We start from the raw sequence: 15,807 nt of genomic DNA, 5'->3' as shown, positions 1-15,807 counted from the left end.
CAACATAGAGATTGTTTTTAAAATCATGCACAGGTGGGTTATATTTATCTGTGAACTTTATTTCATGAGAGCCAAGAAGTCTTCCCCAGAAGTGACACTCCAGCCAGCACATGCACATGGTGGTTTAAACACAGAAACATTAAATTATGGATTATTAATCCATTGGCAAATGGTCACTGCCTTGAGTCCCCTACTGTTACCCTCCTGGCTCTCCCTGGGGACCCCCTGACCCAGCAGCCAATGGGTTAACACTGGGCTGTGGGAGGTAAGAGGGGCGGGCGTCCTTGTCCCAGATGGGCCAATGCATTTACCAAGCAAATACTTTGTGTATTACCTCAGGACAATACAAAATACTTGTTATGAAAAGTAGATGGCATGTAAAGACCTGTGTCCAAATGCAGCTTTATGCACAATCACCCCAAGCTGGAAACCACCCAATGTCCATTAACAGGTGAGGTCAACAAATTGTGTACATGCAGACAATGGAATGCTCCTCAGTGATTAAAGAAAAAAGAAATGAACCACTAATCCCGTGCAAAAATATGACTAAATCTCAACAGCTTCATGCTAAGTAAAGGAAGCCAGACGCAAACTCACATGCTACGATTCTAATGTGAAATTCTAACCCTTAGTGACCCAAAGCAGATAGGTGCCTGCCTGGGCCTGCGGGTGGAGGGAGGGAAAAACTGCAGAGGAGCAAGGAAATTTGGGGGTGGTGAGGATATGCTGTATCTTGGTGGTGGTTTCTCACAAGTGTATGCATCTGTCAAAACTCATCCAACTGTCCAATGGACGTAGTTTATTATATGTAAATTATACCTCAGTAAGGTTGATCCCCCCAAAAAAGATGTGGAAGAGCGTCTTAACAGGCCTAGAAACATTGACCTATCACTAGGAGAGACAAGGCTCAGTCATTACCCTGCCTGCCTGCCGCGCATACTGCCACTGTGAGCCTGGAACCCAGGCCCAGGCCCAATCCAGGACCAGCGTAAGCCCTCCCTCCTAAGCCAAGCTCTTTGAAAGGAGCAAAAGAGCTGTCGCAATGAGAGGGTGGGGCAATGGAGGAAGGGAGAGGGAGGTGGGAGTGTGGCCCAGGGAGTGGCTGTCCAGGTGCTTTTTTTCCTGCTCTTATGTAACCTTCACCAGAGGCCTTTGGGTGAGGCATAACAGCCATTGTCATCAGAGGGTAAGACTCAGCAGTGTTTGCCCAAAGTCACATAGCTGGCAGGTAGCAGAAGCTGGACCTGAACTAGGATAACAGCCTCTGGCAGTCAGGCAGATCTGTAGCTGGAGCCCAATTCACTCATTTTGCAAAGATTTATTGAGTACCTACTATGTGCCAGGTCCTATGCTGTGCTCTGGGCATACAGCAGTTACAGGACTAAGGCTGCTCCCTCATGGAGCGCACATCTTAATGGGGACCAGGTCTGGGAGCCCCCTAAGTCTCTGTCCACACCGAGGAGGCTTGAGATGGTTCGTCTTCCTATACGACTTAGATTAGACGAATTGGTGGCCTGTGCTCAGCAAATTTTAAAAACTGGAACAAAAATATGGGTAAGTACCGTTTGGTGGAATTTGGCCCAGTTACCTATTCTTTGTATGTGCACATGTTGTATATATTATATTCAATATATTACATATGTAGGCATGTACTGCTTTAAACAGGCATCCCTCATAATCTAAATCTAATCCATCCTCAAAAAGGATTACATAGAAAATTTGAGGATAAACGATTTTAAGCAGCGGGAGGGGAGGGGAATAATGCACTCCCAGCTCCATCCAAAAACCCCAACCGATTTCCCAACATCATTAAAACACTCTTAAATACTTCTATAACAACCCACCAAGGGTTTCGGCATAATAGAAAGCATTGAAAACACCAATTACTTAACTATTCGACACTTAATGAACTCTAGTGGCTATGTTTGTATGCAATATGCAATTTTGCACAGAATCAGATGAACTATATTTCTACACTGCAATAGTCATGAGATGTAACTAAACAGAAAAAAGATGCTAAAGATAATCAAAATACCACTACTGCACCCCGATTGGTAGTACCTCCAGGCACCTGGCAGAAGTCTACACAGGGACCTAGGAATATTATATGGGTAATGTGTAACATACTTCAACAGCACACAGGACGGGGTCGCTAGAATGGGTGAGCTGCAGCCAATGTCGTCCACATTCTGGACTCAGAGGGCTTAAAATAGTTGCACAAGGCCAGCCTGGTGGCTCAGGTGGTTGGTTGGAGTACCGTGCTCCTAACACCAGTGTCGCAGGTTCAATTCCCACATGGGCCTGTGAGCTGCGCCCTCTACAGCTAAGATTGTGAACAGCAGCTCTCCCTAGAGCTGGGCTGCCTCAGTAGAGCACAAGGCTCATAATACTAGCATGGGCCAGGGAGCTGTGTCCTACACAACTAGACAGAGAAATACCGGCTTGAAGGGGAGGGTGGTTGGGGCGGAGGGGGGCAGCAGAGGAAGAAGGGGGGGAAGTTGCACAGCTGGTTTTTAATCCAAATGGTGAATTTTGGATTAAAAAAAAAAAAAACAGCAAATCATTATTGGGGCTATTTGCAGAGTGTGGGTTCAGATATTGAGGGAGACCTACAACATTCCTATGTAGGTGGTTACAGTGGAAAGTGAATTTCTTACGAGTTGTACAAAATTGACTAGAATATACATGGGGTAAAATGCACACATCTTAAGTGTACAGGTTAACTTTTCCAAATGTTGACATCTGTGTAAGCGTCACCCAAATCAAGACAGGACATTTGCTGTATCATAGAAGCTTCCCTCATGCCTTCTCCCAGGCAATAAGCATTCTCATAGGTCACTACTCCAATTTCTCTCACCAGACACCAGTTTAGACTGTTCTAGGCCTTCACATAAATGGAACTATATATAATATGTACTGTTTCTGGTTTCTTTCACTCAAAATATTATCTGTGAGACGCATCTGAGTTGAGTACAGTTGACCCTTGAACAACACAGGGGTTGGGATACCAACCCCGCCCCCAGTCAAATATCCGTGTTTAACTTTTGACTCCCCAAAAGCTTAAGTTGTCCATTAGTATCCACGGGGACTGGTTCCAGGACCCTGTGGATACAAAAATCCATGGATGCTCAAGTCCCCTATATAAAATAGCACAGATCAATGCATAGTCAGCCTTCCATGTCCAGACTCCCAACCAGATTGAAAACAGTACAGGTATTTATAAAAAAAAAAAAAAAAAAAAAAAATCCGTGTACAAGTGGACCTGCGCAGTTCAACGAGTTGTTCAAGGCTCAGCTGCATATCACTTGTTTTTTGCCAAATAGCCTTCCAACATATGATGATTGTACCAGTTTATCCAAGGGATTCTTTTCCAAATTTGAGCAATTATGAAGACAGCGGCTATAAAAATTTGTGTACCAGTTTTTTGTGTGAAAAGAAGTTTTCATTTCTCTTGGCTAAATACGTTTGAGTGGGACTTCTGAGCTCTATGATAAATGTATCTTTTAACTTGATAAGAAACTGCTCCAGCCATTTTCCAAAGTGACTGGACCATTTTGCATTGCCACCAGCAATGAGCGGGCTCTGTCTAGTTGTTCCTCATCCCGTCAGCACGTGGTGTTTCATGCATTCCAGTAGGTGTGTGTAGTGGCATCTTGTGGCGGTTGCCAATGGGGTTGATAAACAGACATTTTATTTCAATGATATCCAATGAATCCTGTTTGTTTTTTATTTCTGGGTTGCTGGTGCTTTTAGTCAAATTCTTAAAAACATCTGATTAGATATACTTCATAATTTTATTGCTAAAAAATGTTCTTGGTCTCCTCCCACCAAGTTCCTGGCAGTATTTCTATTATTGTGGAGTGAACAGAGGGTCCGGGACGGGGGGGACAAACTGTACAAAGTCATAGCATGCATGCACATGTGTACACACGTGTATACACATATACATACATACACACACACACACACACACACACACAGCTAAAGCCACCAAAATAACCAGCAACATGTTGGAACATCCCTACTCTCAAAGAGGGCAGAATTCCATGTGGTGACCTGTGCCCTGAGATGGGAGGCCAGGCAGGCTCCCAAGATACGGCGTGGAGGACGCTATTACTCCATCTTGCTATTTCCCTAGCCTTGGATGGAGGCAGGAGTTGAGGACTGGGGAGATTTGGGGAGACACACTCATACACATACACATATACCCCAGCAGGAAGGCCTCCCAGATCTGGTGTCAGGGAGGGAGGCTGGGGCCCCTGGCTCCCGTAAGTGTGTGGGCCCCCCGAGCCCCAGTGTGTCCGTTTATCCATCCCTCATGATCCCAATGTCCAGAGTGCCACCATTAAGGCAGGGAAGGTCCCTACAAGGGTTCACATGACCGATTCCTTCTCGCAGGTGTCAGCATCCCCACCAGGCCCCGGATAGCGTTTGAGGAGGGGATTCCCTTCCTCAGTGGCGCTGGGCAGTGGAGCCAGGGGTGTCTCGCTCTTCATCTGGATCAACTCAGGCACTGAGCTCTGAGACTCTGTCCGATCCACGTAATGCTGGAGGAGTCCAGCCCCAAAAGCATCACCTTCCACATTGAGGATGGTACAAGACCGGTCCCTGAAGGGGGAGGAGCGATGGGGAAGTGAGTGAGAGGAGAGGGGTCAAGACCCAACCCTCCCTCCTCTCCCCCTACAATCATGAAGTCCCCATCACACCCTCCTACACAGAACCCTTTTCTACTCCTAGACCCACAATCAGCCCTCCATCCTCCCAGGATCCCCAATATCCCTTCCTTCTAGAAACTCGAAAATCTCTTCACCTAGAACCCCAGTACTCACCTACTTCCCTTCTTTCCCCCTGGAAACCCAGTGTCCCATCATACTCTGCCAGAGAACCCCAAAGATCTCCTCCTCAATCCTCCCTGGACCCCAATGATCCTTCTCCCAACAAAACACAATATTTGTTGCTTCTAGAACCTCAGAAAGTCTCTCTCCCTTTTCTTGAGGCCCCAGAAGACCCATGCACCCCTCCTCTTCCCCCTGAGATACAAGCTTTTCTCCTCCCTAGAATCCTAAGGATCTATTTCTTTCCTCTTTATACTGTGTGTTTTAGAAAATTGAGCTATAATTCACATACCATAATTCACCCTTTAAAAGTGTACAACCCAGTGGTTTTTAGTAGAGTTGTAAAACCATCACCACTATTTAATTCCAGAATATTTTCATCACTCCATAAAGAAACCTCCACCTCCATTAAGCAGTTATCCCCCATTTCCTCCCAGCCCTATGCAACCACTAATCTACTTTCTGTCTACAGATTTGCCTACTCTGGACATTTCATAGCCATGAAACCATAGACTATGTGGTCCCTTGTGTCTGGTTTCTCTCAGCACAATTTTTTCAAGGGTCATTCATGTATTAGTATGTATGTATGTATCAATGCTTCATTCCATTTTATTGCTGAATAATATTCCATTGTATGTATATGTGACATTTTGTTTATCCATTCATCAATTGATGGACATTTGGTTTGTTTCTGCCTGTTCACTATTATGAATAGTGATTAATAGAATAATATACTATGAACATTTTTGTACAAGTTTTCATGGACCTGTATTCAATTCTCTTGAGTGTATACCTAGGAGTGGTATTTACTAAGACACACGGTAACTATAACTTTTAAAACCAAACTGCTTTCCAATCTTTTATGCTCTTAATAGTTTCATCGTGATAGCTAACAATTATGTATGTAGCATTTACTACTTACTAGGGGTTCTTATAAGGGCATATATTAAGTCATCTAATCTTAAGGAGAGACTATTTTCTCCATTTTACAGATGAAGAAACCAAGACTCAGGGAGATTAAGTACTTGCCCAAGGTCATAATAGCTAGCAATGGTGGCACTGGGATTTGAACACAAGAAGCCTGGCCTAAGAGTCCATTCTATAACCCCTTAGGCACACAACCTTTCTGGGATTCTTTTAAGAAGCCCCAAAATCCCTTCCTCCCCTCTGATTGGAAGTCTCAAGGTCCCACCCCCTTTCCTCTAGAACTTCTTCCTTCCTCTCCTCTTCTGCCCTCTTGCTCATCCCCTTTCCCAGAGGCACCCCTGAGCCCCCCTGAAACCCCAAACTGACACTCACACAAGCCAGTCCACAGCCAGGATCAAGGAGATGTCGTGAACCGGCAGGCTGACCGCCTCGAGGATGATAGCCAGCGTGAGGACACCTCCGGCGGGGATGCCCGCAGCGCCGACGCTGGATGCTGTGGCGGTGACCCTGAAAGACGGAGGGTCAGGGAGGGGCCTGGTAGGTGGGAGAAACTGCTACAAGAGGTATGCTCCCCCCAGCCTATGTCCATTCTCAGGTAAGGTGTCAGGTGGGTGGGGGGCTGGGGGGGTCCTAGCCGCAGCCACCACGCACTCACAGGATGGTGATGATCTTCACGAAATCCAAGGGTCGCTGATTGAGCTGTGCAATGAATACTGCGGCCACACACTGGAAGAGTGCGGCACCATCCATGTTGACAGTGGCACCAATGGGCAGGATAAAGCGGCTGATTTGCTTGGAGACACCATTCCTCTCCTCCACGCACTTCATCATCAATGGTAAAGTAGCAGAGCTGTGAGGAACCACAGATCTGAGCTCACATGGCCAGCCAAGGCCTGGCCCCACCTATTGCCCAAGCCACGCCCACGCCACTCCGTCCATCATAGGCCACGCCCACAGTCCATCCTCCCGGACCCAAGCCCCGCCCACTAGCCTAGACAGTCCCGAGGCCTCTACCCACAGCCCTTCTAGCTGTCCATTCCCTTCTCTTCCCTGAGCCAGAAGTCACTAGGGATCTCACAGAATTCAAGGATTCCAAAATATTGACGTCCTGGACCCCCTGCTACTCCTCAAAATAAACACAAAACTTCATACCTAAATTCTACAATGTCTAAGAGCTCACTGACCTACACCTCCTTCCATCTCTGCCAGTAATCGACCTCCGCTAAGAATTACTACTCTCTTGGGGGTGCCGCTGCGGGGAAGGTCCAGTTCTGAAAGCACAGGGCCAGTAGAGATGGGCGAAATACCCAGAAGAGAAGGTAGAAAGAGCTCCGAGAGGTTGGATCTAGGGTGGGGCACTAGAGTCCCCAAGTTTCGGGCCTTGGCGAGGAGGAGGGGTTCTCAGGAAGGGAGGAAGAAATCTCTAAGGCAGGAGTTTACTACTTTTAGGAAGAGGGGAGATCCAGAAAAGTATGGCCCCTGTACCCAGATCCAATATTCCCAAACACAAAAGTTCAGGGGTCTTCAGACATCTGACGCCCGCTCCAGACCCCCTAGCCTAAAACTCCCGCTCTGGTCTGCCCCAAGGCCGCACCTGGAGGACGTCCCGAAGGCAGTGGCCAGCGCAGTCATGATGCCCCACAGGAAGCGGTAGGGGTTCTTCCGGGTGAAGAGGAAGTAGATGAGGGGCAGTACCAGGAGCCCATGGATGGCGTGACCCAGCAGGCAGCACAGGATATATTTGCCGAGACTGGCAAAGAGCATCTCCACATTCTCCATCTCCACGATTTTGCCGGCCACCAGGAACAAGATGCCCACGGGTGCATACCTAATTACCCAGGAAACAGATGGCAGCCTCTGATCACGTGCCCACCCAGGGCCAGGCACGTGCTCTTCTTCATAGCTTGACCACAGCCTCCTTGGCAGTCAAGAAACACCCACAGCAACGTGTGCAGAAGTTGGGGCACCTCCCCTGCCTTCCTCTCTCCCCTTGAAGATAGTGCAGCTGGGAGAGAAAAGAAGCCTGGGTGCTTCCATTGCCACTTGGAGCAGAGTCACCAATCAGACTTGGATTTAACACACAACGGAGAAAGAAACATCCATCATGCATGAGTCATTTACATTTTCTGGATTAATTTGTTATAACAGTTTGTATAACTTAAACCAAGACAATCTCTCAAGCCGTGGTTCAGGTCTTAATAACCACTTCCAGGTATGAAGCATTTTGTATGTGCTGAGCCCTTGAACATGATTGAATCTTCACCCCAAGGGAGCTCCTATTGAGTCTCTTACAGCTACCATCGAATTAACAAAATCTAATAGGTCTGTAAAGCAGGGATGACAATGCTCCCACCCTCACAGGAATGTTGGGAGGATGAAATGAGATGCCATCTGAAATGAGGTGAAAGCCTTTAATAATTCATCTATAAACTTTAGCACCCTCTCCTGGAGTGAAGATTTTTGGGTGCTTATGCCTCCCAGGCAGAAGGCCTTCCTTGGCTTGATTGCTATGACCAGTTGTCTCCCAAACCCCTTTCCTTTTTTAGTAACAGAAAAAAGGCACCATTTCCCAGCCACCTGTGCACTTGAATTTGGCCAGAGGCCCGTGATCTGGACAGTGGGACATGCCAAAAGTTATATAAGTACTTGATAAATATTAGCTAATATTGTTTACTGTAGGCCTGCTATAGGTCAGACACTGTCCCAGGCACTTCACAAATATTATCTCGTTTGTGCCTGATACGACCAACCCCATTTTCAAGACGGGAAACTAAGGCACAGAGGGATAAGTAACGTGCATTTGGGCACACGGCTGGGAAGTCGCCACACAGGGTTGGGAACCCAGGCCTTGTGGCTAGAGTCTGCTCTTACCCACACAGCACCCCACCTCTCCGGCAAAGTGCTTTTACCAGTCAAGGTTTACTCGATTTCTGCACAGTAGCTTCTTAGATAATGGCTGCACTGGAATCAGGGTGGGTGGGTATGTGGGATTTGTTAAAAATGTAGCAACCCTCTCCCCCGCTTCTGTTTCCTGACCTTCCAGATCCAGGGTGAGTCCTGAGAATCTGTGAGACCACGTGGAGATAAGACAGGGGAAGGAACAAGGGTGGAAGCCAGAGTCCTCTGCACAGGTTTTTTCTCATTATCTAAGGCCATTTAACCAAAGCTCATCATGGTACTAATAGTGGTAGCTGATATGAAGTGAATGCTCAGTAGGTGCCAGGCATTTAAAACACTTTCTAAGAGTTTTCTTTATGGATACCCAGTCACTTGTTCCATCTTCGTGATAACACTATAAAGCAAGCACCATTTTAGATCATTGCTCCAAAGGTGGACATTTGATTACCTTTAAATCTCTAAAATTGAGATGCATTAGCTGGGCTGTGACCACAGCTTGTCTTTTTGTCACCTTCCAGTACATCAAGAAGGTGCCAGTGTCAGTCTTAGCTTTCATGGAATACAGCACTGTCCTCATTTTATAGATGAGGAATTGGAGGCACACAGAAGGTAAGTCACTTGCCCAAAGTCACACAGCCAGGGAATGGTCCATGCTGGACTTGAATCCAGGCCCTCTGGCTCCAAGGAGTGGATGGAGGGTTGCCCCGTCCCACATGCCCAATTCCCTCTCCCACCACCTACCACATGATCCAGGAGACCAGCACCATGGTGGCATCGTTGAAGGAGTTGAAAAAGTGGATGAGCAGCTCTCCCTCAGGCCCCAGCTTCCGCAGGGCCACACCAAAGACGATGGCAAACACCACCAGGCCCAGGATGTTCATACCCTCCACTTCATCTCCCATAGGCACCTTTTGGCAAGGAACAGATGGGGTCGGGAGGCAGTCTCTCAGTAAACCTGCACAGTCACTGAGTGCCTGTCCTGGGTGCTGGGGACACCCAGCTCCTTGGGCCCCTCCCTCCCAAGGCTCACAGTTTAGGTCCAGGGAAAATAGTCCTGTTGCTAGGAACCACCCAGAGTGGGCAGGGCTGGGATGGGAGAACCCAGGGGAGTGTGGGAATGGGGGGGGGGCCAGCTCGGGGGTGGGATAATTAGGTAGGGCTTCCTGGAGGAAGGGACTAAGACCTGGAGAACAGCAAGGGTAAACCAGGTAAAGAGGGGTGGTAAAAGGTTCTAGAGAGAGAGGAAACCAATGTGCAACAGCCTAGAAATGAGAGCAACCTGGGCATTCAAAGAGGAGGAAGAAATCCACTGAGGCTGGAGAGGAATGAGCTGGGCAGAATCACAAAAAGCTAGGAGAGGAGCTGGGCCGGGGTCCGACCTTGCAGTGTCCCATGGACTGTGGCAAGGAGCCTGGGCTTTCTTCCAAGAGCAGTAGGGAGCATGACAGGACTTTGGGCAGGGGAGAGGCAGTCAAGCTTGTGCTTTGGAGGTGGATGGGAGGGGGTGGGCCTAGGGGCAGATCAGAGAGGCCAGGGCAAGATGGAGTGGGGGGAAAAAAGTAGCCTGGACCAAAGCAGGGCATTAGGGAGGGAGAAGAGATTCCAGGAAAGGCAGAAAAGACAGCAGTTGGGGAGGGGCTGTACAGAGTTTAAAAGATTGTGCAACAAATGTTAGAAGACTGGGGGTAGACAAAGGCTAGAGTGGGAACAAAATGGAAAAACCACAACCATGGGCCAAAGGGTAGGGTCCCCCTGCTCTTACCTTCACCTGGGTTCCGTTGAACTGTCCTATCTTATAGAAGGTGGTGTACTGCAAAGGGGGTTGGGAAGAGTCAGTGTCAATTGTCATTAAGATTCCCGTACTCCATACTGGCACCTACAGCACTCAAAGCCTGCCATAAGCATCCCTACCCCACTGAGGTAGGACTAGTCCTGCCTCTGTATTCCAGAGGTGGAAACTGAGGTTCAGTGACTTGCCCAGGATCACTCAGCTAGAATTAGAACCCAGAGGGGGGTCGGAACCCATATTCTCATTTCTTGATGAAGGGCATGGATGGGTTGCAGAGGTCACCCAAGAATCCTGCAATATTGCCTGTAAATATGTGGGCAGGTGGGTTTTTTCCAGGCTCTGCCCCAAATCAGGGGCCAAGGGGCTGAGACTGGTTGTCTCCCTCCCTGCCCACCCCCCACCCCTCGGGACATCCCCGAGGACTCACTGAGCGGAAGGCTGCAGACACCAGGTTGGAGGGGAAGATATTTCTGCAGAGACAGACATGGGGAGGGCAGGGGGTTATTAGATAGTACAGAAGGTCAGGGGGTGTCTGGGTTGGGATCGGGGGAACCTTATAGGTCCTATTTACACCCAAATAGGGCCCCCGCCCATGCCGCAGCCAGGTTGTCAGGCAGAGTTGGACGGGGGCCTGTACACCTTTCTAGGGTGTGGGGAATCTGAGCTGGTCTCCTAGGGCCCCAGTAGGCTGGCCTAGCAGAGGGATTGTGGGATTGTGGTTAGAGGTTAGGAATGCTGGCTTCCCCTGGGACAGGCTGGGGCAGGGTCACGCGGGGCCTCAGCTCCACCCTACGCAGCCAACTTCACACTCGGGACATCTTGCATCAGCCACTTCCTCCTAGAGGGCTGGAAAGGTCTGGCCCTGGGGGCTGGCTTGTGCGTCTGAAGATCTGGGTGTGTTGGGAAGAGGTAGGGAGAAAGGGTGACAAGGGTGGGTCATAAATGTGCATGTGTTTACGTGGCCACTTTGGTGACCGTGTCCGAGGGCGACTCAGTGTGCAGCAGCCAGCATGAAACCACACTGAGCATGCGAGGGTGTCAGACGACAACCTTGTGTCTCAAGGCAAGACAAAAATAATAGCAAAGGCATACAGTAAGTGCTTTACATAAATCAGCTCATTCTATCCTCACAATAGCCCTCAGGGATGAGCACTATTATCCTATTTTACAGAAAAAGAAACTGAGGCATGGAAAGGTGAAGCAACTTGCCTGGCTAGGAAGTGCCAAAGCTGGGACTTGACTTGAACCCAGCCAGCTGGCTGCACGGTCCTAACCACTGAGCACCCTCACATCCTCCCTCTCCCCAGTGAGGTGGGTGTACAGCTGTTGTGGTTCTGTATTCAGTTTGTCAAGTGTTAGTATCTGGTTGGGGTGAGAGTTAGTGTTCAGATTATGTGGGACACTTGCTGTGTGGCCATGGAGGTGTGTATGTAAGTGTGTATGCTTGTGCCAAAAGGGTGTTAGTATCCAATGGGTGTGCATGTGTGACAGTCGGTGCAAGCCCATGTGTCAGTGTGAGACATCACAGTCATGGCTGAATGTCTGTGTGCCTGTGTCTAGCTGTGTGTCAGTTGGTTATAAAGTTATGTGGCTCTGAGATGTTTCAGCTAAGTGTCAGAGTGGCTGGCCAAGTGTGAGTTATATGTATTTTGGCATAAACAGCCTTCCAGTGGGTGTGCCTGTCTGCAGGTTGGCCTGTACCCACCCAAGCCAGCCAGGGCTGGGCCAGGACCCAACTAATCTTCCCCAGCCAAGAGGTACCCACCCACTGCAGCTTCTGCAGAGAATTTCCCATCTCAGACTGCACCGAGGCCCCAAGAAGCTGGGGGAATTCTGACTCATCACATCCCTCCACCAGTTCCAGGAAGTCCTAACCAACCTGGAAACACTGAATTACTAGGCCCCAAAGGCAAGGCCATGTGGACCCAGCAGTCTGTCCTCCTTAAAAGTAGGGCGAGCCATTCTTGGGGGTGGGCAGAGGCCAGAAGGAAAAGAACCTGCCCCTTCTAAGTGGCCCCCTTCTGGGTAGCCTGGGAGGGGGCACAGCGTGAGGAAATGGAACGGAAGTGGTGGAGGTAGGTGGCAGGACTTCCCAGGAACATACAAGGGGGAAGCCACCAGGGCCCAGCTGAACTGGTGGGAATGACAGGCGGAAAAAATATAACCTGGCTGGGTGACATGTAGCGTGGGGAGCCCTGAGACTGGGAAGGGGATCTCGTGGGGTCACTCAGATCTCCTCAGCCCCCCCCCCCCCCCAGGCTCCTTGGAGCCCAGATCTTTTACCCAGACCCTGGACTCAAACCTTTATCCAGAGGCCCATCCTGGGGCCTTTGGCCACCCAAAGATCCCCTTTCAAACCCTCCGGATCCCCTCCGCTCACAAGGAAAGCCTCTCTTAAGTCCCCCAAGGTCCCCCAAGCATTACTTGCTCATTTCTTTATAAGACTTCCTTGCTTATCACCCTTATGTGGGGTTCCCCTTATGTCACCAGGCCCCACATTTAGAAACCTCCTTCCCCAGGAGTCTGTCCTCACCCTCTGTACCCTGACCCTTGAGAGGCAGAGCTCCCCCCCACCATCCCGTCCAGTTTTCCTGAGACCATGAGGATGTCCGGCTCTGGAGGCCCCAGAGCTCCCCTCCTGTCCACGTGGCCACTCCCGCCATCCCTAACACGTGTCCCCTCCCCACGTAGCTCAAGTACCCTCCCACCCCCAACACTCCACCGGACAGGCGGTGTCTGACCTCACAAGATCCAGGAAGGAATCCAGCACCTCCTTGCTGGGGGCCTCTTCCGCAGCGTCGGTGACGCCGCCTAAGGAGTTGATGTTGGCGAGGGCGGCGCCGGGCTGCAGTGCCAGAGCCAAGCCCACGCCGAGCGCGGACGCTAGCAGTGTGGTGACCAGGAAAAAGAGCAGCGCCCAGGCGCCCAGGCGGCCGAGCGCGCTGGTGTCCAGGCTGGCGGCGCCGCCGACCAGACTGCACACGACCAGCGGCAGAATAATCATCCGCAGCAGGCGCAGCAGCACCTCGCCCGGGAAGGCGAAGGCCGTTAGACGCGCGGGGCCCAGCGCTGCCGCGCCACCAGCCTGCGACAGCCCCAGCCCCAGAGCCACGCCCGCCACCACGGCCACCACCGTCAGCAGCACCAGCAGGTTGGCGCGAAGGCAGCGGCGCACCTGGTCCCGGGAACTGCAACAGCCGCCTCGTGACGCTCCTGGGTCCTCTATGGGGACCAATGCCACAGCACCGTTCTCGGTGGACTCCGCCGCCGCCGACCCTTTGGGGTTTCCCTTAGGCGGATCCGCAACCATGATGGAAGGCCCGGGGTTCCTTGTCGCCTAGAAGCTGGGAGCGCTTAGGGTTCCTTCCCAGGACGCAGATGTTCCTTAGAACTTAAAGTTGAGTAACAGAGCCTGGAGGCTAGAACTTTGAGGGTTCCCTGGAGTGTGAGTTCACCGCGCCTAAATTTCTTGCCTCTTGGAAGCTGGAGTGTCGAAGATCCCTAGGCTGGGCGCTGGGGCTCCTCTGCTTCTCCAGGTTGTGTCCAGCGCCCAAAAGCTGGGAGTCGGGAGCGCCTGGGTTTCTTGGCCCTGGAGGTGGGAATACAGGAGTCTCTCAAGCTGGGACCTGGCGTTCTTGGCTCCAGAAGGCTGACGGCGCCCCCGTGGCCAAGGTCTTCAAGAGGCGAGATCCCGGTGGCGCAGATCCGGGATGCCTGGATCCGGGAGGCGGGGACCCGGGGTGCCTGGGTCCTGAAAACGGAGAGCTCGGGAGCCTGAGTCTGGTGGCCAGGAGACAGAGCTCCAGGAAGAGGGGAACCAGGCTCTTGGGTTCGGGAGGGGAGGTCCAGGTCTCTGGATGCGGAAGGCCGTGGTCCAGGACCCAGGAAGGTAGCCGCTGTTACACAGAAGTACCCAAAGAAGAGCGCCGCGTGGCTCTAAGCCCGCTGGGCGGAAGCGGCCAAGCTTAAGGACGGGAGCGAGGCTTGAGAAGGCGGGGACCGATCTAAGGGTGCTGATTGGCTGCAGCACGTTCAGAGCCCCGCCTTGAGAGCGAGGGAAAGAGTGAGGCGGTAATTGGGCCAAGTCCCCATAGAAGGCAGAATAACCAAGGCCTTATCCGGGGGGGGGGGGGGGGGGGGAGGGTTACGTGGGGACCCCCCCCCGAAGGTGGCGGGGCGTTGAAAAGATTCATTTTCCGGCTAAACGAATTGGGCTGTGGGTTGGGGCAGTTAAGCCACAACGGTTACCTGACGCGCGCTAGGGTCTCTAGAAAGTGCAACCGGTCCGCTCATTTTCAAATCACCTCCGCCTGGAACTCTCTTCCGCCCTAAATTCTATCTTTTATCCCCCCTTGAAAATGCACATCCCCCACATGATTGGTGTAAGAGATGCAGTTATTTGTTAAATGAGATGGAGTTATTTGTTTAATAATGTGAGTAATTTTTAAAATAAATGTTCCCAGTTCAGAACTCAACTCTTACCAATTAATGGCAGTTACTATATATTAGGATTGTAATCCACTTCCCCCTAGGTACACCATTTGCAATTCATCCATTAAAAATTATAATTCAATTTAATGACTGTGCTAATGATTTTACAAATGTCTTCACCAAATATTCCCCCCATATTTTATTATGAAAATCTTCAAACAAACAAAAGGTTTAAAGGATTTTTACAGCAAACACCCATATACCCACCACCTAGAGTCCACAATTATTTCACCATATTTCTGTATTTCTTTCTATCCATTTATCTCTCTATCCATCCTTCCGTTCACCTTTTTTTGATGCATGACAAAGTAAATTGCAGATATACAAGTAGAGCACTTTCCCTCGAAACACTTCAATGTTCATTTATGAATCAGAGTTCAATATTTGCAGGCAGTCTTTTTTTGTCTTTTTAGGTAAAATTTACATACAAGCAAATGCACAAATCTTAAGTGATATTTGCTGATTTTTGACAAATGCATATACCTGATTTCCTTGGAACTTTCATAACTGCTTGATGGGTTTGGTCCCACTTATACCCATTCTCTAGATGGGCAAAACTGGGGCTTATGGTCAGAGGAAGTCACTCACTTTGAGGCCACACCTGGGGAAACTGGAAGTTGCATGCCTGCCTCCCAAGGCCCTAACCATACCCATTCTGCCGCTTTCCTAAATTTCCTCTTGGTGGTCCTTTGGGTCATTTCCATTGACCTCATCATGACTCTGCTTCTGGCAGTGCTGGAATCCTTATTCCTCCCCATCTGTCCTGTTCCCTGGTAACATTTCAGGGGTTCACACTTGCTCAAAGATTATAGACCAGGGGTGTCAAAACTGTGGGCCGCAGGCCAACTATGGTCCACAATCCATGGT

The 15,807-nt window shown here is 50.1% G+C and overlaps 1 protein-coding gene across 2 annotated transcripts; it reads right to left on the bottom strand.

Moving 5' to 3' along the window:
* Positions 1-3,704: 3,704 nt before the first annotated feature.
* Positions 3,705-15,016, bottom strand: SLC1A5 (solute carrier family 1 member 5). 2 transcript variants are annotated; one of them, XM_019752652.3, is made up of 8 exons: positions 13,191-15,016; positions 10,877-10,919; positions 10,423-10,470; positions 9,402-9,568; positions 7,357-7,590; positions 6,418-6,612; positions 6,135-6,269; positions 3,705-4,608 (listed from the first exon to the last, which is right to left on the bottom strand). In XM_019752652.3, the coding sequence occupies exons 1-8, from the start codon at positions 13,757-13,759 to the stop codon at positions 4,374-4,376; spliced, it is 1,626 nt and encodes a 541-aa protein (XP_019608211.3). In that variant the 5' UTR covers positions 13,760-15,016; the 3' UTR covers positions 3,705-4,373. The 2 variants fall into 2 exon arrangements, with proteins under 2 accessions (XP_019608211.3, XP_074172318.2); XM_074316217.2 differs by lacking the exon at positions 10,877-10,919 and having other exon boundaries at positions 13,191-13,739.
* Between the last annotated feature and the right edge of the window lie 791 nt (positions 15,017-15,807).

The sequence above is a fragment of the Rhinolophus sinicus genome, chromosome 8, assembly GCF_057876585.1.
Source record: "Rhinolophus sinicus isolate RSI-liver-muscle chromosome 8, RSI-T2T, whole genome shotgun sequence".
In the NCBI taxonomy this organism is placed as follows: Eukaryota; Metazoa; Chordata; class Mammalia; order Chiroptera; family Rhinolophidae; genus Rhinolophus; species Rhinolophus sinicus.
This window is presented reverse-complemented; position numbering and strand designations above follow the sequence as displayed.

Coding starts and splice junctions, on each gene's coding strand:
- SLC1A5 (XM_019752652.3), bottom strand. CDS start 13,759: ATGGTTGCGGATCCGCCTAAGGGAAACCCCAAAGGGTCGGCGGCGGCG. Junction 9,569..10,422: donor TCAACGGAACCCAGGTGAAG/GTAAGAGCAGGG, acceptor CCTTGCCAAAAG/GTGCCTATGGGAGATGAAGT. Junction 6,613..7,356: donor GCCTTCGGGACGTCCTCCAG/GTGCGGCCTTGG, acceptor GGTTCCTCACAG/CTCTGCTACTTTACCATTGA.